Consider the following 24,462-nt stretch of genomic DNA (forward strand, 5'->3'; position numbering starts at 1 on the left):
TGTGCAATACGTCACATTTGTGGGCGGCGCGTCATTTTCTACGCGCTTATTTACATCAATAAACGCGCCAAATATGAAACACTTCTCTGTGTCTGTATTGTGAGCGTTTCATTTGTAAAACCAAAACCTTTTATTATGGAAGAAATGAAACTTAAGACGTATCTGTGTGTTTGCTGAACAGTTCTACACTTTCCTGTATTTTGTTTTTAACTTGATGTAGGCTAACTCATATTTTATCATTATATAAATCTATTCAGTTAGCTTCAAGTGACATTTTTAAAGGGCTATTAATATGACCTTAATATGTTGTAATAAGGTGGACACATAACCTAGTGAAACTTCAAATCTAATAAAATATGTCCACAAAAAAAAAAAAATAATAGTAATAAAGAGAGAATAAGTTTAAAATTAAACCTTTTATTTTAATTTATGCACTGGCTGGCTGGTGACATGTCAGATGACATCATCATTCATAAAGAAAATGAAAAGAAAAATATAAAATAGAAGTGGATTGTTGTTGGTATGTTAAGAAAAATTGCTTAAGTTGATATAATGAGTAAATAAATAAGTGGCCAGTTGCATAAACTGCTTAGACTAGTCTTAAAACTAAAGTCAGCCATTTTTTTCTTTAAGACTGGTACTAACTTTGAAAAGTCAGTTACATAAAAAGGTAGATTGGTCTAATTTGAAAAAGTAAGACTGATTAGCCCTAACTGCTATTTGGTCAAACTAGATCTCAAGTCGGTCACCATGATGACCCGAACCCAATATATCAATCAACCAATCAGATAGGAGGGACAAGTTTATGTCAAGTTTAGGCTTGCAACCAGGGTTAGGTGCTTCTACATCAATGTTATTCACCTATCTTTCCCCTCTGATTTTAGGGATAAGTTATGGGTAGGATTAGGTTTAGGGGTATGAATAGGGTTAAGACTAAATTTCCAGGATCAACAAAATATGTTGATCCAGGAATATGTCTTACTTGGCATCTTAAAGGTGCTAAAGAGGATGTTTTGTTTTATACATTTTTGCAATATTACTTGAAACTGTCTTTACTAAGTGATAAAAGACTATTTATTAGGTGCACTGAAAGGAATAATATTAATATACATCATCTGTGCACAAGGTAGGGCCTTAAAAACATCAGCCAGTCGTTTACGGGATCATCGTGTAAACGATTGGCCCTCTGGCTTGTCAATCACTGCAATGATGTTCCTTGTGAGAGACAAGCGCGGCTGAGCGCTGAAGTAACTTTCCACACTCCACAGGCGCCGCATGCAATGTTTTTGTCCGGAGACAGGAGTAACAACTGCAGATTATGAGTTACCTGCGGTGAGTCCGACATAATGAATCCACTAACACGACACAGCGAATGCCGGTGGTAAACACTCGTGTTCCAATACTCGTGCACAAGTTTTTGGAGGCATTCCCTCGAAAGAAGGGGGGTTGTTCTTACCCATGCGCTCATTTCAAAAACTCAGTAACAGTCTTTGGTTTCTCAGTCGACGAAAAGATCCTCTTTAGTAACTTTAAGACACAGTCTTAACATGGAGGCTAAGTTTATGCAACCGGCCAAAGGTTACAATATCAACATTTGCAAGGACACATATTTGTCTTTTTTCTGCTGTTTTCTTTGCCTGTCCAAAACCAATAAGTCAGCTAAGCTCAATTCTGAATTAATTTATTCATTCATTCTCTCTTTCTGGTAGCTTTATTTGTCAAGGACACTTTTGTGAAAGAAAAAAAAAAGTCTTAATGAATATAACCACACTGTGAGGACAAAATTATACACTGCTGTACATATGACAACAATGTTATGGTTAGGTTTAGAAGCAGGGTAAATATGATTTAAGCTACATTTATAAGCAGTGCTATACAGTAGCTTCATAGCTTCAGTGTTTGTTTGCTTTTCACAGATTGAAATAGCTGCCTCAGATAATGTTATTTCTCCTTTGTAAAGACTGCAGTAATCTACAATCATAAAAATGAAGGAAACAGCTCGGTTGTCTTTGTCACTGGGATGTGATATGGTAGCACTGTTCTTAACCTTGTATCACTGTGGTCTGCGCCGAGGTGGCGACTTGAGAAACTGCAGTCGCGCGGTCACTCCTCTCTCGCACAAGATCCAGAGACTGACACTCAGGATATTGTTTTCTACCGACTGAGGTGATACTGCCTTCACTGAAGCAAAGGTGTTGTTTCCTAAAGGTAAGTGGGAAGGGGAGAAAAACAATAAACTGTTGTGGTGAGATGTCGTGAATATACACGCTTGTGTAAGTAAATCTTGCAGAGCAACGTAGGTTACCAATAAATTATGCTATTCGCTTAGATATAATATGAATGTCACGTGGAAGTTATAGACTTTCTAATTCATTAGTTGGCTAAGTTGAATTGTATTACTTAATTATATTACGAACCCTATACGACTTTACTCGAACACTTAGTGGAATTGTCATCTTAAATGTCTTAAAAACATTTAAGCAGCAACCAGTGTAAAGACAGTGGTCAAATAAAAAAAAAAATAAAAAAAAATCAATATATTTTTGAATAGCCTATTTCTGTGTTTAGGGCAAGGTCCTATTTAAAATATTTATAATTTCTTTGCACTAACCAATTTTGTGAAGGACATGAAATATAGTTTACAGTGCTTCTGTGAGTCGTGCGATGTGCAGAATTCTGATTGTTTTGAATGCGCGTGTGCTTACATCGCATCTGCATATGTTAATTTCAGGGCATCTTGACAGTAGCCTAATTGATTCTCAGCAACATATGTAAATCTGTGCACAAAAGTAGGCGACTTTCACTGAGCAGTTCAGTGCATACTGTACCTTTTGATGCTGCTACTTAGGCTAGATGATGGATGTGAAATGTAGAAATGCACTCATGCTGCAAATTAAAAAGTTTTTTCAAATGAATGGTACTTTTGAGAAACAACATTCAAATGTTGCCTACACTCTTAAAAATAATGGTTCTCTACTGGCATTAAGGTTCTTTATAGTGGAAAAAGTGAGAAAACAATTTGTGACCCTGGAACACAAAACCAATCATTCGTCACACGGGTATATTTGTAGCAATAGCCAACAATAAATTGTATGGATCAAAATTATCGATTTCTCTTTTATGCCAAATATCATTAGGATATTAAGTAAAGATCATGTTCCATGAAGATATTTTGTAAATTTCCTACTGTAAATATATAAAAAAATATATTTTTGTGAGTGGATATACATTGCTAAGGACTTCATTTGGACATCTTTAAAGGCGACCCTCAGATTCCAGATATTCAAATAGTTGTATCTCGTCCAAATATTATCCTATCCTAACAAACCATACATCAATTTAAAGATGATGTGTAAATCTATACTGGTTTTGTGGTCCAGGGTCGCATTTTTTAAATGATCTTCACTCCATGTTAAGAAACATGGTTCTTTTAAAGGGTTAGTTCACCCAAAAATGAAAATGATAAGACCTTCGTTCATCTTCAGAACACAGTTTAAGATATTTTAGATTTAGTCCGAGAGCTTTCTGTCCTTCCATTGAAAATGTATGAACGGTATACTGTCCATGTCCAGAAAGGTAATAAAAACATCATCAAAGTAGTCCATGTGACATCAGTGGGTTAGTTAGAAAATTTTGAAGCATTGAAAATACATTTTGGTCCAAAAATAACAAAAACTACAACTTTATTCAGCATTGTCTTCTCTTCCGGAATCATTTCCATTGAATCCTTTCTTCTGTCGGCGTTGGTTATGCACTTTTACGTCGCCGTGGTTGTTTTTGGCGATTAGGACATCTGCAAAAGCATCAATTTTTTTTGAAGCATCAAAAATACATTTTGGTCCAAAAATAACAAAAACTACGACTTTATTCAACATTGTATACTCTTCCGGGTCTGTTGTCAATTCGCGTTCACGACTCTGCTTCTTCTTCTTTCCCGTTTTACGGCGGTTGGCATCCAGCTTATTGGTGCATTGCCGCCCCCTTCTGCTCCGGAGTGTGGTTCACGACTCTGCTGATGTAAGATGCTGCTGACGTGTTATCTGGTGCACCAGAGCTTCGTTTACAGTCTGAGGGAGACGCACGCTGTATTCAAGCTATTCTACATTGTTTGAATTTTGGTATTGCTATATTTTTAAAAATGGTGCGTAAGTGTGCATGTATTTGGCGATAGGATGTCCTAATCGCCAAAAACAACCACGCCGACATAAAAGTGCATTACCAATAGCGACAGATGAAAGGATTCAATGGAATCAATTCAATGGAAAGGACTCCAGAAGAGAAGACAATGCTGAATAAAGTCGTAGTTTTTGTTATTTTTGGACCAAAATGTATTTTCGATGCTTCAAAAACATCTAAATAACCCACTGATGTCACATGGACTATATTGATGTTTTTATTACCTTTCTGGACATGGACAGTATACCGTCCATACATTTTCAATGGAGGAACAGAAAGCTCTCGGACTAAATCTAAAATATCTTAAACTGTGTTCCGAAGATGAACGGAGATCTTACGGGTTTGGAGCGACATGAGGGTGAGTCATTAATGACATAATTTTCATTTTTGGGTGAACTAACCCTTTAAAGGGTACCTATAATGCCCTTTTTACAAGAATTAATATAAGTCTTTGGTGTCCCCAGAATGTGTCTATGAAGTTTCAGCTCAAAATACACCACAGATCATTTATTATAGCTTGTCAAATTTGCCCCTATTTGGGTGTGAGCAAAAACACGCCGTTTTTGTGTGTCCCTTTAAATGCAAATGAGCTGCTGCTCCCAGCAGAGGGCGGAGCTTTAACAGCTCGTGCTTCAGTTGCTCAACAACAGGAATCTATCACACAGCCAAAATGACGATTGTCACTAATGGTGTTCAGCCTTACATGGTTCAAACCAGAGTTGGACACTGATGGAGAGACTCAGGAAGAAGTTACAACTTATATTATGCATCTGGACATCTCTGAATGGTTAGTGGATACATTTATGTAGTTGCTGTGGAGTTGATTCAACTCATGGACTAGCATGTGCCTCATGTTAATCTTTTGCGCAAATCCAGTGTTGAATTGACCCTTGTTTGTGAAGCAGTCCAGCGTAAAATGAAGGCATGACAACAGCATTATACTACAACAGCTCTTCCTCTTCTCTAAAGTAGCCCAACAGGGCCTCCCCCCCTTTGCTGCATGTTCTCGTGGGCAGGGTTTATGTAAAGTTTAGGGTTAGTGATGTCACTAACCCCGGAAGAAGTTTGTTGTAGTCTCTACCAGCCATTTGATGTAACTTTACACATTTAAGAACTGTTCACTGAAAGGTTCTTTGGGAAACCAAAAATGGTTCTTCTATAGCATCGTTACGAAAACCCTCTTTTGGAACGAGTGTACATTCAGAAAAGCTGATTTATTCGACATGGAAGGGGTCATCTCCCCATAGCTGCCATATTGAGATCACATGACCAGTGGTGTCATGCTGTTATTAAAAATAATATCAGCAAAACTGTTTTCTTTAGTGCTTTCAGCCAGTGTTCCTGGCTGTTGCTTTATGAAGATTAAACATAAAATTACTTGTAAACAAAACAGTAAATCAAACAATTACAAATACATTGTACCAGACAACACAGCATGTGCACAATCCACCAGACAGTCCAGGCAAGTGGAAACACAAAAAGTCAAAACAAGCATTCCCTGCTGGAGTGATTAAACAAACTGTGACAACCCACAGCTCTCATGCCACAGATCAAGGAAAAAAAGTAATCCACCACACAGCGACCACAGGGAAAAACTCATGGCCATACCATCACAGTGCAGTGCAGCAGCCAGACCTCATGAACCACCAACAATGCACAAAAATTAATTGGGATTGAATCCAATAATGTCTGTCATATAGATGTGTGTGGCGTGAGACAGAAAAAACATGAAGTGGCAAAACAAACTTCATGGATCAACAGCAATAGGTGTCATTAAAAAGTTCAAAACCACTGGTACTAAGTTAAAACATACTGAGTGCACCTTGAAAAGTAAAAACTAGTAAGGAAGTTCTGTAGGTTTGGCATATGCATACAACAACAAACAACATTTGTGATTTCTGAGTGGTTAACAAGTACTTGCCAAAACAGTGTGAAGAAGGAGCATCGTGTTACTGAGCTGTACAGTTAAATGAACCCTTGTCACCTATTTGATGGAATCAGCTGTGAAGAGAAGTGCCAGTGTGATTAGGATGAGCCCTCCGACGCTGTACTGCTTTAACTGCTTTTTAAATGCCATTAAAGTAATGATTCAAAAGATGAGGACATTAGCTATGTGAGAGCGGATGACACATCTGTTGGATGTCTCATATTTGATTAAAGGAAATTATTATGAAAGTCCTAACTTCCCACACATGCATATCATTTCTAAAAGACTGTCTAATAGAACAGTGTGACACTAAAGGCCAATTCACATGCACTGCACCGACAGACAGCAACAGATCCTTCGTCAAGATTTGTCTGAATACTGTTCTGTCATCATTGCTTTGTTTTTGCTTAGTCATATGTAACTTTATTACTTTGACTTTGATGAACTTAAACCATTTAAGGCAATCGGTTTCCTCAAACCATTTAAGTTGTTAAGACTTAGTTAGATTTATTAATATATTGCTGGCTAAAAAAATAAATCCAAAATTGGTTGAAAAAAAATGGCTGGGTAAAAACAACCCAATCCCTGGTTTTGTCCATATTTAACCCAGCAGTTTTTAGAGTGTGTCATCATTACAATGGCAAACATCTCCATTACTACTTTGATAGTACACTTATCAATTCATGTAATTAATTCGAGTGTATTTGGGTTTATAATGGGTCTGCTTCTCACCTTTGATGAACATGAATTGTAATTTGCGAGTAAGCTGTAAATTCCTCCATTAACGTCAGGTGCAAGAGAAAATCGCTGCGCGGCATAAGTGATAAATATATTAGGCAGTATCTTAGCGAAAGTGCATTTCTTCCCGTTTTCTTCAAAAAGTTGCATCGTTTATAACACAAGCGTGCTCCAGCTCGGAACGTTAAGGGCAATGTGAGCACAGGCCAGCAGGGGAGTGGGGACAATCGTGCTCGGGGTCAGTTCAAGGCAACCCTGGCTGGTGTGAGTACACCCTAACTCAATGTATTTGAGTTTACAGTACTCATATTTAATGGTTTTAAAACTTAAATGGTTTAAGGCAATGGGTTTCCTCAAATGGTTTGAGTTACCGTAACTTATTGAGTTTTACAATGCCCTGTCGGCATTGGTCAGCTCTCATTTTCGCCGATCAAACATTTTCAATCAACATTTTTGGGGTCTTGGAATGTCTGGGAAGTGACGTACTGTAATCTGGTGAGTGTCGGCATCTGCTGTTTGAATTGGCCTTATAGAGCTGATGTTTGATTTTTTTTTATTGACATATTTTGCATGCACATTCAAGCTCGAGGTGTTCTGAATATTTTAATGTTTCACATACATCAAGCATACATTATCCATTATTTACCCTTAAGGCATGAGAAGATTAAAGCTATTATGGTCACCAATCTGCCTATATTTCACCTCTTCTGGTTGATTCTGATATATGTTTATTATTTCTGAATTTCCCCAAGCCATACATGAATGCTTAATCAGTTTGGCCAGCGTTCACACAGACATTGTTTGAAAGCTCAATTACCTTTTCGAACAATCGCTACTTGAACAGATTCCAGTGACAGATTCATTATGGAGTCACAAAGCATATTGAAACTAGTGTCATAAAGGAATACTTGTTTTAAAATATTGATGTAAGCACCTGTAGTAAAATATGGATTTAAGCTTTTCGCTCACATTAAATATGAATAAATTATCAAAGACTTCATTAGATTTCGCTCCCAGCAAGATGCATATCAAAATGCAAATACTTTGATCATTAAAATAGAGCTGAAGTAAGGATCAGTTAAGAGTCCACAATCCACCCAGAATCCAATTTGTGAAGGAGAAGTGTTACAAGCAGTGCTGTACTTTACATCTAATTATCAGCGCAAATGGTTGCACAAAATAGTATGTTTCTGAAGCTTCAGACTCAAGAAGATATGACACTTCTTAATCATGGGCAGATGGGAAAAAATCTATTAGATTTTTCTTCACTGAGAAAATAACTATTTAACCATCATTATAGCACCATGTTTGTGCCCCTCTGTCATTGGGATATAATGTTTTTACTAAGGTGAAGTATTGCCGCATGGCAACAAAGCAGTATTACTTTGACATTTTCCTACCAAGAATCTTCCTTATTTTACCATTTCAAAGTCAGCGCTGCCACACCAGAGATGGCAAATGGCATATTTCCTCTGGCCTGTCATTTCAGCTAAAAATAATGTTCACACAGATTTTTATTACACAATGTCAACTGACACAAAACTGTAGCAAATGCCTTTTTCTGGGTCATCTAGATGTGGTAAGACTAGAACAGCAATATATATTACACAGCTTTCTGGAATATTCTGATTGGACAATCGCGGTCAGATTCGAGATGTCCTCGCCGCAGCCTGTAGTGCGATGAGATAAGATACTGGGGCAATTGTGGCTTAAAAATGGTTTTCCATTTAATTTTTTACAATGTCTATTTTTTCACCTTTTCTACAGCTGTTGCAGTCCAGTGAAATTCTTTCTTGCTATTTTGTAAGTGGCATAAAGTGGACAAAAGAGCACTCCATAACATGGCTGATGTCAGCCAGAACAGCTCTTTTAATCAGAGCTCAGAATATGGAAATATCTACAGGCCACAGACAGTGTTCAGCGTCTTGACATTCACCCTGCTAGCAATGCTTGTGGTGGCTACATTTTTCTGGAACATGCTCGTCCTAGTCACAATTCTAAGAGTCAGAACATTCCACCGTGTGCCCCACAACCTGGTGGCCTCCATGGCCATATCTGATGTTATGGTGGCTGCTTTAGTGATGCCTCTCAGTCTGGTCCATGAGCTCAATGGTCGGCGATGGAAGTTGGGCCGAGCCCTCTGCCAAGTCTGGATATCTTTCGACGTCCTGTGCTGTACAGCCAGCATTTGGAACGTGACCGCAATAGCGCTTGACCGTTACTGGTCCATAACACGCCACCTGGAGTACACGCTGAAGACCCGAAAAAAGATCTCCAATGGGATGATTGGCTTGACCTGGCTGCTTTCGTCTGTTATTTCCCTCTCCCCTCTGTTTGGTTGGGGTGAGACGTATTCAGAGGTGGACATGGAGTGCCAGGTGAGCCAGGAGCCGTCTTACACCATCTTTTCCACATTCGGGGCCTTCTATCTGCCTCTCTGTGTTGTGCTGTTTGTCTACTGGAAGATATACAAAGCTGCCAAGTTCCGTATTGGATCAAAGAGGACCAACACCATCACTCCAGTTGCAGAGGCTGGAGAGGTATAAATGATACTGTATGTTGTGATATGCTTTTTCTTTGCACAGCAACATTTTAAGATCTTTATCCTGCACACACTAATGTACTGGCATTTTAATTATGTACAGACTACTGTGCAGAGAATTTATTTCTTAATATTTTGAAATTGCAGAATGTATTCTATTGATTTAGATCAGACTGTTCATATTCCACTTTTCATTATTCTACAGAACGTTACTAGACAGCAATTCAATAGGCAATTGAATGTCCCATTAGCTTGCTCTATTACCTTGAAAAGCATGATATAATCTCTGAGCATGTCACAACACTTTAGTGAACAGTAATCCTGACACCATCCTTAGATAAGTTCCACATTATTTTCCATTCTATTACCATCCTGTTCTACTTCATTGGGTTTAGAAAAGATTGTCAAAGGTTTGACACAGAAACTTTAAGGGTTTAAAAGCTTATGCTTAAATGGCTATTTTAATGGCCATCCTAATACTGCAGAAGGTCTATGCAATTTTACATTATCAAGTTCAAGTTCACGTTTATTTATAAAGCACATTTAAAAACAACTTGTGTTGTACCAAAGTGCTGTACAGTATTACACATGATATAAGATAATAAAACTAATACATAAGATAACATATAACAACATGCAGGGTAGGCCATAAACCACTCAATAAGCCTTATATAATTCAGGCGACATCATAGGCTAAAGAAAATAAAGGAGTCTTTAAGCTAGATTTAAAAGTGTCCAAAGTGGGTGAAGACCTCACGTTCACTGGAAGCGTATTCCACAACTTAGGAGCCGCAACTGCAAAAGCTCGGTCACCCTTGGTCTTTAAGCGAGACAGAGGAACCGAGAGGAGGAATTTATTGCATGAGCGGAGAGATCTTGGAGCAGAGTAAGGGTGAAGAAGATCGGAAATGTACTGTGGAGCAAGCCCATGTAAAGCTTTATACACGTACAGCAGAACCTTGAAGTCAACTCTGTATCTGACTGGTAACCATTGTAAGGTGGACAGAACAGGAGTGATGTGTTCTCTCTTCCTAGTTCTTGTCAGAAGTCTAGCTGCCGCATTCTGAACCAATTGCAAACGGTCTGTGGAGGATTGAGGTAGACCTATGTATAGAGAATTGCAGTAGTCAAGCGGAGATGTAACAAGTGCATGAATCACTACTTCAAGGTCTATCTTTGCGAGAAACTGTTTTAATTTGGCGATGGACCGGAGATGAAAAAAGCTTCCTTTGACAACAGAATTTATCTGCTTATCGAATAATAAGTCAGAATCAAAGATGACGCCAAGGTTCTTAACTTTGTTTTGCAATGTTAAAGACAGGGAATTCAACTGGTTTTCCATATTAGTGACAAACAAAGGTGAACCAAAAGCAATGGCCTCAGTTTTATCCCCATTTAACTTTAGGAAGTTTTCAGACAGCCACATTTTGACTTCCTCCAGACAGGAGATGAAATTTAAAATGGAATTTCCATTTGTGGACTTGACAGGAAGATAGAATTGAGTATCGTCAGCATAACAGTGATAAGAAACCTTGTATTTCTGAAAGATAGAACCAAAAGGAAGCATGTATAAAGAGAAGAGCAGAGGACTCAGAATGGAGCCTTGCGGAACACCACATGTGATCAGTGTTGAAGATGAGTTATGTTTGCCAATATTAACTGAAAAAGTGCGACCTTTGAGATATGAAGAGAACCAACTTAATGCAACTCCCTGAATGCCAACCACTCTCTCCAGACGATGTAATAACATATTATGATCTATCGTGTCAAATGCTGCACTGAGATCTAAAAGAATTAAGATAGAATCAGAATCCAGAGAGCATAAAATGTCATTTGTCACTTTTAGCAAAGCAGTCTCAGTACTGTGAAATGCCCTGAAACCTGATTGAAATGTATCGAGCATGTTACAGTCAGTGAGATTATGTTATCTTAAGAAGAAAAGATTTAAAAAAAAACATGATAGTACATGAATGCATGAATGGGGTCAACATGTCCTGCATTGGATTCAGTGGTTTTCTTTGTTTTTATCTATAATCTCATTAAAATAAAATCATTTAAACATTTTTTGATTATACATACACTATTCAAGTCTGGGATCAGTAAGAGTTAATACTTTTATTCAGCAAGGATGTATTAAATTGATCAAAGGTGACAGTAACAGCATTTGCATTGTTACAACTCCTATTTCTATTAAATGCTGTTCTTTCTATTCATCAGAGAATCCCAAAAAATGTATCATGCTTTCCACAAAAAAATATTAAAGGGTTAGATCACTTAAAAATGAAAATTCTGTCATTTCTGTCAAGACTTTTGTTCATCTTCAGAACACAAATTAAGATCTTTTTGATGAAATCTGAGAGGTTTCTGTCTCTCCATACACAACTGAAACTTTGACGCTCCAAAAGTTTATAAAGAGATCGTAAAACTAATCCGTGCATTGAGCAATTTAACCCAAATTTTCTGAAGACACATGATCGTTTTATATGATGAACAGATTTAATTTAATCTTTTATTCACATATAAACATTCATCAACTCACGTTTGCTTGATATGCGAGAACCAATGAGGTTCATTCTTGTGTGACGCAGCAGTTTGAGCTTCCGAAAGGAGTTTGTTCTCATGCGTCAAACAGGTTCGGTTGAGCTTCTGTTTATGTTTGCTGATCAATGTTTATATGTAAATAAAAGCCTAAAATTTATCATATAAAGCAATCGAGTCTCTTCAGAAAAAAATGGACTAAATTACACTCAGTTCTTATGGATTAGTTTGACGATCTTTTTATGAACTTTTTGAAGCGTCAAAGTTTCAGTTGCATAGCTGTCAGTGAAGGGACAGAAAGCTCTCAGATTTCATAAAAAATGACTTCATTTGTGTTCCGAAGATGAACAAAAGTCTTACGGGTTTGGAACGACATGAGGCCCACGTAGAAGGCAACATTCTCAGGACCTTGCACAACGTTCCCTAAAACGTCCTCTTTTGGTAGTGAAAGTGCTGCAGTTCAAGTTTCCTTAAATGACATTTTGGTTATTTTATGGTCAAAAAAGAACGTTACAATGAGGACATTTGGGACATTAACAGAACGTTCCCACATGGTCCTCTATTGGTCATGTAATAACGTTCCCGATATGAGTTTAGGGGGACGTTCTATTTTGGTTAATTTATGGTCATGCAAGAACGTTACAAAGAGGACATTTGGGAAGTTAACAGAACGTCCTATAGTAATGGTCCCCTAAACATTCCCAGAACGTCCTGAATGTTCCCTGAAGGTCCACCAAATAACGTTTCCCAAACCTTAAAAGAACTCCACATCGTGACCGTCTCTGAACGTTCTGGTAACGTTACTAGGTGACGGGTTACCCCGCTAGAAATTTTACATTCCCGTAACATTCTCAGAACGTCCACTGGTATTAAGGACGTTGTCTGGTAATGTTCCCAGAATGTTCAGAGAAGGTTACGATCTGGAGTTCTTTTAAGGTTTGGGGGACGTTATTTAGTGGACCTTCAGGGAACATTCAGGACGTTCTGGGAACATTAAGGGGACTGTTACTATTGGATGTTCTGTTAACTTCCCAAATGTCCTCTTTGTAATGTTCTCGCGCGACCATAAAATAACCAAAATAGAACATCCCCCTAAACTTATATCGGGAACGTTATTAAATGACCACCAGAGGACCATGTGGCAACGTTCAGTTAATGTCCCAAAAATCCTCATTGTAACGTTCTTATGTGACCATAAAATTAACCACATTGGAATGTCCCCTTAAAATCATATAAGGAACCTTGAACTGCAGCACTTTCACTACCAAAAGAGGACGTTTTATGTTCCAAATGTTCTGTAAAATTTCAGAATTTTCATCACTTTTGGAGAACTTTTAGGCAAAGTTGCACAAGGTCACAAGAACGTCGCCTTCTGTGTGGGTGTTTTATAGAAAATAATAAAGTTTGAAGTCACCGTTATGGAGGTGAGCATTTGCTTTAGATGGTCTCTTGATTCTTGCCATTTTAACATTAGATTTTCTCTGGCTGCTTTAACTGTGTTTCCAAATCACATTTGTTATAGCACAAAGACATGAGAAATTCTGATCAGATGAATTGGGTTCAATCATCATGGAATGTCTTGATTCACTGATCATCACCAGAGTCTAAATTATGAGTGTATTGTGTTGGTTTTGCATTAATTAATGGTTAGGTTTTTTTTAAGTTCATTATACAGACAGAGTTTTAAGCAGTGTCTTTTAGACTCACACAGACATGAATCAGCGTATGATCCTCAACAATGGTGACAAGCAAAAATCTTTTTTGTGACTTTATATTTTTGTGATGTTCAGACTTAATCTGTTTATCTGAAAATTGTCACCATTGTTGAGGGTCATATACAGAATCTTGATGTCTGTGTGAATCTAATGCTGTCAATAATTTCTGCATAATGATAAAAACTTTCAAAATGTCAAAGCAGGACAGGGTTTTATGTATTATCATTGGACTACATCAACATGCAAGAAAATACAGTATTCAGAGATCAGTGAATAAGACCACTGTATGATGATATATTCACCAACAATGAGCAACTAAATCCAATTTGATCAGGAGTTTTTCTCTCACAATATTTATTTGTAACAAATGCTTTACAAACACAGCTACAACAATTGGAGAAAATTAAAGTCAAAATGTCAAGGGTCAGGAGCACAACTAAAGGAAGCACTTACCTCCATAACGGTGACATTTATAAATTATAAATTGATTGGGGGGGGGGGGGGGGGGTGCTTTCATTTTTGCTTTAACTTAAGCATTACAACTTTCAACATTGATAATAAGAAATGTTTCTTGAGCATCTAATCAGCAGAATGATAATTAGAATTAGATTAGAATTATGTTGACAATTAGAATGATTTCTGAAGGATCATGTGACACTGAAGACACTGAAAAGCTTTGCCATCACATAAATTGCATTTTAATGTGTATTACAAAAGAAAGCAGACATTTTAAATTATTGTAATCTTTCACAATATTACTGCAAATGTTCTGTATTTTGATATTTAAAATTGAATATGTAAATTCCATTGCTAATGCTCACATATAAGCTCTGTGAGGAATACATGAAATATTGATTATCATATTAAATGATTTTATTGAAAAAACTTTTAATAAAATAAATCTAGGTTTAAGTGGTTTATTTGATCATAATCTATGCTCCTGACTGATCCACTCACAGCAGTAACGCTCAAGACACATCTGTTCCCTCAGGTAAAAGAGGCCTCCAGGCAACAGCCTCAGATGGTCTTTACGGTGCGCCATGCCACTGTGACATTTCAGACCGATAGTGAGACGTGGCGAGAACAGAAGGAGAAGCGAGCGGCTCTGATGGTGGGTATCCTCATCGGAGTGTTCGTCCTGTGCTGGATCCCTTTCTTCCTCACTGAGCTCATCACTCCGCTGTGCTCCTGTCACATTCCACCGATATGGAAGAGTGTCTTCCTCTGGCTGGGTTACTCCAACTCCTTCTTCAACCCGCTCATTTACACAGCCTTCAACAAGAACTATAATAACGCTTTCAGGAATCTCTTCTCCCGCCAGCGTTGAGAGATATAGCAGAAATCTTGGCCTCACCACAAATGCCATTTTAAACCACCTTTAAGATTTGGGGAAGTGTGGTTATCTGAGCTCTTCAAAAGGCACAGATTCACAAACGGAATGATGTCTGGGTTTTTACTGCCAAGAAAAGTGATCATTTGACTCAGTGTCTAGTGAACAACACTCAGCAAAAGTGTCAATCTGTTCCCTGTATTAAATGAATATAGACCACTTGTGGCATTCAGTTTACATTTAGTCTATATATGACGTGAGATTTGTTAGTTTCAACTGAACTAATTTTTTAAACATCTTCAGTAGAATGAGTGTAAATTTAGGATCTTGATAACACTTTTTTGAGAGAAATGTATACTTTTATTCAGCAAGGGTGCATTAAATCAAAAGTGACAGTAAAGACATTTAATTATACAAAAGGTTACCTTTTCACATTTCCGGGTTTCACAAAAGTGGAAGTCGTCATAGTTGGATAAAATTCTATTGTGGTGAAGGAGAGAATATATTAAATATATTTTTTGTGTTTCCATTTGCTCAAATAGCAAAAGAAAAACGCCACAATACTGTTTTCTCAACTTTCTAAAAGAGGGAAAAAAAAAAAAAAGAGCGCAATTGATAACGGCAGTCAGAAGAGAGAAAGATGTCACTCCCATAGCTGCTGTATTAGAAACACCCTCACAGCAGCATAACTAGGTTTTTGTAATTTGATGCAAAGGTAATATAATACTAAGTATAGTGTTATGAATGTACCTATGTTTTTTTTAAAAAGAAAATATAAAAAAACTGCAGGATTTGCGATATTGATGACCATTAAAACGTGTAGGGCCTAATGCGTTTATACAACAGTTCGACGGCATAAGTGTGTAAATAAATAAGAATTATACTGTTGAATGCTCGAATCTGATTGGTTGACCAGTACCTCAGGGATGAACATGTAGGCAAAACCCGGAAGCGAGTTAGCATTTTAGGACTTCCAGTTCCATCAAGTTTATGGGTTTTTTTAAATATGGGTTTTTGCCAAATCGCCTGAAATAAGGTCTGTGGTTAACAAATCCTCTAAATATTTTCATGTTTTGATCTATGACATAAAACACACCAGTTATAATCCGCTTGTGATTTTTTTTAAACCTTTATTGTGTCTTAAAAATGGTGGTTGCTAACAAATTGCTAAAAGGGACTACTTCCTTTGGCGGGAACTTTAGACGTCATCATGTCAAACAGAACATTTGGACAGCATTTCTCATGAAAAAGTGGACAAGTATTCATACCAAAACCCCTTTAAGATAAGTAATTTCACTCGGCGGCCATCTTTGAAACGCCTCTCGGGCATCCAAGTGCAGCTCCTATCTGTTTGAATGGGGAAACATCAAATTCTCCAAAGCTGTTTGCCAAGCTTTCGATTAAATTTCATATTTGAAATCACCAATGAAATCTGACAACAACTGTCTCATTAATGCAGTTTCTAAACGCTCTAATCATGACAAAAAAAAAAAAAAACGTGATTTAGGGGATTCACTCGAGATTCACTTCAATGCGTTTGTCACTCCTGAAGCTTAAGGCCAATTCACACCGCACCGACAACCGCAGCCAACAAATGCCAACAAACTCGTCTGTTGGAGTTTGTTGGATCGGTATGATACCCCTGTTGGCGTATCAAATACCAAATATTTTGACAATCAAATACACATATACACTTTTAGTCATGTGAGGATTAGTGTTTTATTATTATAATTAGAGGTCAAGCACCGAAGGGAATAAATTGTTAGTTTTCTTAATATAATTCTTCCGCTCGATATGGTAACAATATGGTAAAAAATTTTAAAAGGGCCACAGATAGAGGACAGTCTGAAATGTTACCATAGCAAATTTGGAGTCTCTAACTCAAACCCTCTAGCACCACCAACAGTTCAAAGATTCACTCATGTTTATGCTTTTGATTTGTTCATTCCTAGAAACAAAATAATTTTTTTCCTCTGATTCCATAGCTCATGCTGATTTGAATGCTATGATGTCATTTCCATCATTAAAAATGTTCTACCATTTTGAATTTTCCGAAAAACCTAATTTTCTAACTTCTAGAGCGTTTGTCCAATTTGCACAAAATTTGCTATGTAGCATCTACTCACACTCCAGGCAAAAACTTATTAAAAGATTTGATCGGCCATATTGTCATTTAACTTACATTGTTAGATTTGTTGGCTTATGCAGGGTTCTACAACACCAAATTTGCCAAAATTTGCATACAAAACCTACTCCTCCTACAAAAAAAAAAAAAAAAATCCTGAAAAAAATATCACAGGTTCCAAAAAATATTAAACAGCACAACTGTTTCCAGCACTGGTAATAAATCAGCATATTAGAAAGATTTCTGAAGGATCATGTGACACTGAAGACTGGAGTAATGGCTGATTAAAATTCAGCTTTGCATCATAGAAATAAGTATTTTAAAGTACAGTATATTAAAAAAAAAAAAAAAAAAAACATTATTTTAAATTGTAATAATATTTCACAATATTACTTTTTTCTGTATTTTTAGTCAAATAAATGCAGGATAAATGAGTTCTTTCAAAATCATTAAAAATAGTAATGAAAAAAAATATATATAGTGCTTTTATGTAAGTTCTAAGAACTATTTGTGATATGAAAATAATGTAGGGATTTTTCTTTTTTTTTGCCCCAGGGTTACACCCCTTATTTTCTGGGGTTTATTTTAACCCTTATCAGTACAGTTTATGGCTACTGTACGGGGGCTTTGGGCAGTATGTGATGTGTGGACTATTTTACACCAGGGTGACACCCTTTATACAGTACAGCTTATTGCGACTGTACCGGGGCATTAGGACCCACGTGGCCTACAGGTTGATCAGACCTGCTGGCCTTTCTAACACCGCTTCCCGCAGCTACCCAGAGACTGGGCTCAACCCTGCTTAGCTTCAGTGGGTGTGCAGGTGAAAGCTTCAGGTTGACCGCTGCAAGGCAGCTCAAACAGTTTTTCCAAACTCTTTTATAACCTCTTAAGTTGAATACAAATCTCAACAATGGTGACATGCTTGATGACGCGATGTATTCTATAACAGACTATTATTAAGTTGAAATTAACTGCATTACATCTACATGATTTAAAAAAAAAAATTAAAAAAAAAAAGTGTAAGATGAGATGACTAGATGATGACAACTTCATCATCATGTTGTCAACATTACTTTTTCCCTTGTTATTTGTGCCACAGTTAACAATTTCAGCAGCAATAGAAAAACTAACACTAAATGTTTACACGACAATATGTACTAAAAACTTTTTTTTTTTCCTTTGTACAGATGACAACATTATCAAAAATCCCCATTCACATGGATCCACGCAAACGACTAAAATGCTGTATTACGCATGCCAGAGAAGTAGTTGGCTATGTCACTTGTCATTTGCTTGGTCATTTGTTGGCGATGACAAATGCGCATGCGCACATACACATTCTTTTACAGAGCACTCCCCTCGCGCATGCCTATCCATTCCACACACATGAAGATTTTATGAGCCCAGTTTTGGGGAGGTCTCCCACCCAGATATAGACCGGGGTCAAACCTGCTTAGCTTCAGTGGGTGTGCAGGGCTTCATAGACCTCGTATGTAGCGAAAATATATGGGAATATACACTGCAAAATATAAAGTGATATATTACATAATGAATATTGCATACCTCGAATGGATAGATTCGAGGCTTATCGCAAAAGATTTTTTTCCCCCAAAAAAAAAAAAAATCCTCTATTGTGTGGCGTCACTACGATTAATTAACTTCTCCCAAACGAGACTGAACGTCCCAGATCTCAAATGAGCGGGCTGCCGCTGACGTGATAACCGCGATAGCCAATGAGAGCAAGCGTCACCTATCTACCGGATGTTGCGTGCTTGGCAGCCACAAACATTCCACGAAAGTGTAGTATTGAGAAAGAAGACCACTCATATTCTTTTATTTTTCTAAAGCACTTTTCTTTTATTTATTGTAAAGCACAACGTGTTACAGAAGCCTGCTGGCAACATCGTTTGTCCTCCATTTGTTTTTCTTCTAAGTCACGTTTGATCTCGCTATCAACAGGTGTGTGGTTGCGGTCCGGTTGAATCATCTAGTGTTCGTTCAGAGGATTATAATGCTAAAAATCGGCTGAAACTGTCATGTCTGTGGTCTACCACAGTTTTAAAATGTGTTAAGATTTCAAAAAAGTCTAGTCAGTGTGTTCCAGGCCTTTAATTGTACTTTGGCAGCTGTGACCGTGTTTGTGGAAAGAGAAGCTGATGGTGTCTTGATGAAGAAGATACAATAGTTGGCTGGTATCATCTAGGATTCCTTAAAATTATACAATTTTTAATTATGATGGTGACTTCAAACTAAACATTTTCAACAGAACATCATCATCTAAACCTCTTAATTCTCAATAAGAACTTCTGACAGAAATCAGGTCAGTCTGGTTAGTAATTAATGTCTTTGTTTATCTTTAGTTGATTTCATCTAAAGCTGTGGCTGAAGTCAGTTGTAATGTCTTCAGTCATTAGTTCCATTAATGGTAAACGTTTGGCACCCTGTACTGCCATGGATTTCAGTTTTTTTTATTTTTGGCGTTTATTCCAATCAAAATTCAACATCTGCCTAACATTGGACCTTTGTATCAAACAAACGTTGAGTTAAGACATCAACCTGATTTTCATTTTCAACCAAAATCCAATGTAATCCAATCCAACTTTTGTTTACAGCTATATTTGTTAAAATTGTTCATGTTTTGATTTACAGTTGATCTAGGAGCTTTATACAGCTTTTTAAAGCAGATGCCATTAAAAACAACGCATTCTGGGCAATATTTTGCATGGTAAGCAATTGCTGTTAATTTACAAGCCCATTTTCCACGCTGTTCTATTGTATTTATGTATTATGGTTTCGTACTGTAGTACGTAATGCATTGTGGGCTGGTCCATTTGAAGCAATAGCGCTGAACAGGTGTTTCACAGTGAATACTGGAGTTTGAGTACAAGTAAGTCTTCGCCTGTGCATGGTCGAGGCACTCATAATAGCAGAAATAACAGAAAGGTGGCCCAGTTTTGCACAACACAACTAAAATTAAAAAAAGCAAATATAAATCAACAACACTGCGGAATCAAGCCACAACACAACAGAAATGCTTCCACTTTTTTTTTCTCGGCTATTTTAAAACTGTTCAAGATTTGAAATTAGTCCATTGTCACCAGTATAAACCATGCATGTTTAGCTGTAAAGTACCCTCTGAGTCGACCACGAAGTAGTCTGATTGTACACAGTATATATACTGGCCCATTGGAACTTCAAGCTGGTTTATGAATATGTTGGTACCCCAGTTGAAAAAAGTACATTTCTATAGTGTACTTAAAGTTTTTTTGCACACTAATTTTGAACTTTATATACTAAAAAAATATTTTTTAGTACTTCAAGTGTGTTCAACTGTGCTATTTTGAGACACCATGAAATATGAACTAAAATGTGCTAATATACTATCTCTGTATTTAAAAAAATGTATTTAGATACCATTTAGAGTACATCTGAACCCATAGTGTGCTACAAGTGGTAACTAAATACATTTTTTTAAAACACAATAATATCAGCTCAAAAACTGTGGTGAGAGCTTCATGGAAGGAGTTTCCATGACCTTGTGACTTATTTACATTGTTATTTCTTTCAAGTTGTGTACATTTTGGGGCTTTTTTTAGAAAATAAAAAGATTCTACTTACAAAGTCAATGGAATGCCAGAACTCTCCGTGACTTTACATGATCTTCTGCTTTGTGGCTGAGTTGCTGCTGTTCCTAAACACTTCCACTTTCCAATAATTCCACTTAAAATATCTAGCAGGGATGAATAACTGACTTATTGCAAAGGAGACATCCTATCACAGGACCATATTTGAATTCATTGAACACTTCAGAACAACCCTTTTTTCACAAATGTTTGTAAATGCAGACTGCATGGCTAGGTGCTTGATTCCATACACCTGTGGCAATGTGTCTGATTACCTGAAGTCAATTATCAATTAATTAACACTTTTGTCCACTGTGTAAATGATTTATTCATCTGCATCATTACATCATTTTTTTTTTTTTTTTTTTTTTTTTTTTAATTAATGTGCCCTCTTAATCTTTAATCAAAATAAATTCCCATTCCTTTTGCAGCAACATCTCCTCTCTTCGGATTTGTTTCCTGATGCGAGGGCAGGACAACCTGTTGCTCAAATGATCTCACAGCAATAGCAAACCACAACCATTCAACAATCCAATCAATTCCTGATGCACAAAATCAAGTGCCGCCCTACATTTTTTTTCTTAAGTCATTTGAGGCCACGTACACACTGCAGCTAAATTTGGTTGTCAGTTCACCTTTTAGTGCTTAATCTCGTTCTGTACACACACAGTTCATAAAAATAGCCTACTGGAGTGACAACCACATCCTACAACCACAATTAACTCCCGAAAAATACAGGTAGTGACCGCATTTACAGAAATTCAATGCAGTGTGTACGGAACCGAACTGAACAACTAGTTGTTAATGACGTTTTTTAACCTTCATCGGAGATGTGTGTCTTTTCTGTATGCGCGGTGAATCACAGGGAAAGCGCGAGCCTTTTTCTCATTCGAGTTGCCAGATCTTGCTAGAAAAATCAGCGAACAAGAATAAGCTCATAATAAACCTAAATAAATCCAAATGCTTTATGCTGAAAATAAGACCAAAATATCACGATTCATGTCTGCTCACTTTAATAACTCCATAAACCCGTTTGCTTTATGAGACGAGCTTAAACAAGCCCAAAAACGCTTATAATGAGTGACCATGGCAACACAGATAGAGCGCGTGAAACAGGCTGTAAGAATAAACAAAACACGACGTTCCAGTCGACTGTGTTTTAGTGTGTTTAAATTGCTGAAAACAACGAGTGGTTTAAACCAGTGACAATTGTCACTGTAATATTACTTTGGTCACGATACCAAACACGAGAGACGCCAGAACGTCGTTATGGTTTCCAAGCTGTCAATCATCGCATTTTCGAGAGTGAGTCCTGTTCCGTACACACATGTAATGATAATTTAGGGGATTCACTCCCGTATTTAAATGCGGTTGACACTTCTGAAACAGTGCGTCCTGAAAGTACTCTCTCGCTCTCTCTCAAGCCTTTGAGGAATTATCAACGGAGGCTTGGATGAGATGCGTAAGATTAGTCCCACACATAAGAGTGTTTTAAGGACAAAATCCTGACAAATGTCTTGAAATACAACATCGTAACAGTGTCTTGAGGTGTTGTAATCGTAGTATAGGCGGAATAATTGACTCCGGGCCGTTGAATTCTTAGAAAATAATGCACACCAGAGGTGGTCTCTTGAGAATGACTCATTCACTCTACTTGTAAAGTTTGTCACCATCTTTATGACATTCATTCAATCCATATTATTCACTAATGGACCATTCTCAATACAAATACGACATTATTTTATATAAAATAATATTTTTTGAACAGCAATATAATAGCCATTAACAATAATAGCCATTCTAAATAATAGGAAATAAACACAATTGTACAATTCAGTCAAACGTGCAAAAGCAGTACTCTGGATGCAAGTTAGCCATTAAATTATTACATTTAACATAGCCCAATTTGATTTGCTCAGGAATGTAATAGATCAATAAGAAAAAAATGTGCCCATTTTATGTGCCCAAAATGAATTATATCTCATGTTTAACCACAGTAAGAGTTGTTCATGGCAGGTACACGAGCCTGGAGCCCTCATCAATTTGTAACAACAAATTGTAAAATAGCCAATATGATTAAATATGAGTCATACATTTCAGGTATAAATAACTACATTATCATCTAAAAAAACACTTAAAACTACAGTCCAAGGTAGCCTACAAGTGTAGTATTTGTTTAAAAAAAATAAAAAATACGGTGGATTTGCTCGGCCACCATGACGGTCGCTTCAAGCGGAGTGATACAAACGGTGAAAAGGTAGGAGTGCGGTTATCACTAAAATATCGCTCTGCTTTCAGCCAATCAGATTCGAGAACCAGAAAGAACTGTTGTATAAACATATATATTTTAAGCAAAGAATGAGCGAGAATGATTTTTTATGTTTTTATATTTTCAAACTGTAAAAACATGTCAAATAAAATCCTCAACATAACTTCAGACTCTGATAATTGAGAATATAATAATAATTTTTTTTTTATTTTTTTATTTTTATTTTTTTTTTTACATTGAATTATTAAGAAGTTATATGGGATATTATCTCCTTTAGGATAGAAAATGACACAGAACTAGGCAGTAGTTGGGATCCCTTAAGTAACATATCGTTGATGATATAAGCTTTCTCCTATAGATCTGTTTTAGGATTTGGTTAAATTTTTTTTTTACAAACACATTGTACATTTTGTGCAGGCTACCATTTTGCTCACGTTAATCTTTTATGTTATTCATAGATCATTATTGTTCCTAATTACAGTGCAGACATATTCAGATGCAAATGAGTGGTATAGTTTGTGATGCCATTGTGTATTAATCTGAAAGTTATAGCTTGCTAATATTAATAAACAAAAAAATAAGTTTGATCTAATGTCTCTGTTTTGAGTATAGGGTGAATATGGGAATAATATATTACAGCTCCTGATAATCTTTATGAACTTTTGTTTCTTATGTTCTTGTCAATTTTAAAGAACATCTGATGACCAAGCCAGAACCTTTCCAACTGTGAAGTGGGAACATGAAATTTAGACTTTGACTGAAGTCATCTCAGCTTTTAAATATTTAAAATAATCAACAGCACTTATTTCCCCTATAATGTCGTGCAAATTATATTGAGCTACTTGACATCTGTAAAGAGCCTGGATTTCCATTCAGTCTCATCCATGTCTGAAGCTCCCACTTGTATATGAAGTGTTCATCATTACAAGAGGAAATAGCAATATAAATAGAAGCAATCTTGATCGAAATACTAAAGAACAGATGAAGAGCTGTAGATATATGACCTTTTGGGCCTTAAAGAAAATAATTCAGCCGTTGAAAGGATTCAGGTGTATTCAAATCTAATACTATGCTCTCATTCACCTTCAATGAAAAGACTTCAGGCTGTGAGTATTCATATTAAGATGTCTGTAGGAATCAACCGTACCTTATTTTATTTAGCTGTTGGTTTTGGCTTGCTGCACTTAAACATTAGAGAATGTTTTTTGAAACCCATGAATACACAGACGAGAGATTGACAGACCAAAGGCTCAGTTGGCTGCAAATGGAGCTCTGTAGAGTGCTTTTGAGTTTTTGAGCAACACACAGCGACCAAAAAAAAAAAAAAAAAGAGAGACATTTTCAGGGCTAATTGAAGTGAAGTGTCAGGTAAGAAATTTGTTGGTGGCGTGGGAGACATGAATAATGGATGTGACACCTGCCTAAATGGCACCTTCCCCTTTAGCAGAGATGGAAGGGATAGCAAAACATCTGACT

General features: G+C 36.8%; 1 protein-coding gene across 2 annotated transcripts; it reads left to right on the forward strand.

The window, feature by feature from the left end:
- Positions 1–6,740: 6,740 nt before the first annotated feature.
- htr5aa (5-hydroxytryptamine (serotonin) receptor 5A, genome duplicate a) lies at positions 6,741–14,963 on the forward strand. 2 transcript variants are annotated; one of them, XM_067364017.1, is made up of 3 exons: positions 6,741–6,770; positions 8,701–9,381; positions 14,628–14,963. In XM_067364017.1, the coding sequence occupies exons 1-3, from the start codon at positions 6,741–6,743 to the stop codon at positions 14,961–14,963; spliced, it is 1,047 nt and encodes a 348-aa protein (XP_067220118.1). The 2 variants fall into 2 exon arrangements, with proteins under 2 accessions (XP_067220118.1, XP_067220119.1); XM_067364018.1 differs by lacking the exon at positions 6,741–6,770 and having other exon boundaries at positions 8,683–9,381.
- Positions 14,964–24,462: the final 9,499 nt, after the last annotated feature.

This window comes from Chanodichthys erythropterus, chromosome 16 (assembly GCF_024489055.1).
Source record: "Chanodichthys erythropterus isolate Z2021 chromosome 16, ASM2448905v1, whole genome shotgun sequence".
Classification (NCBI taxonomy): Eukaryota; Metazoa; Chordata; class Actinopteri; order Cypriniformes; family Xenocyprididae; genus Chanodichthys; species Chanodichthys erythropterus.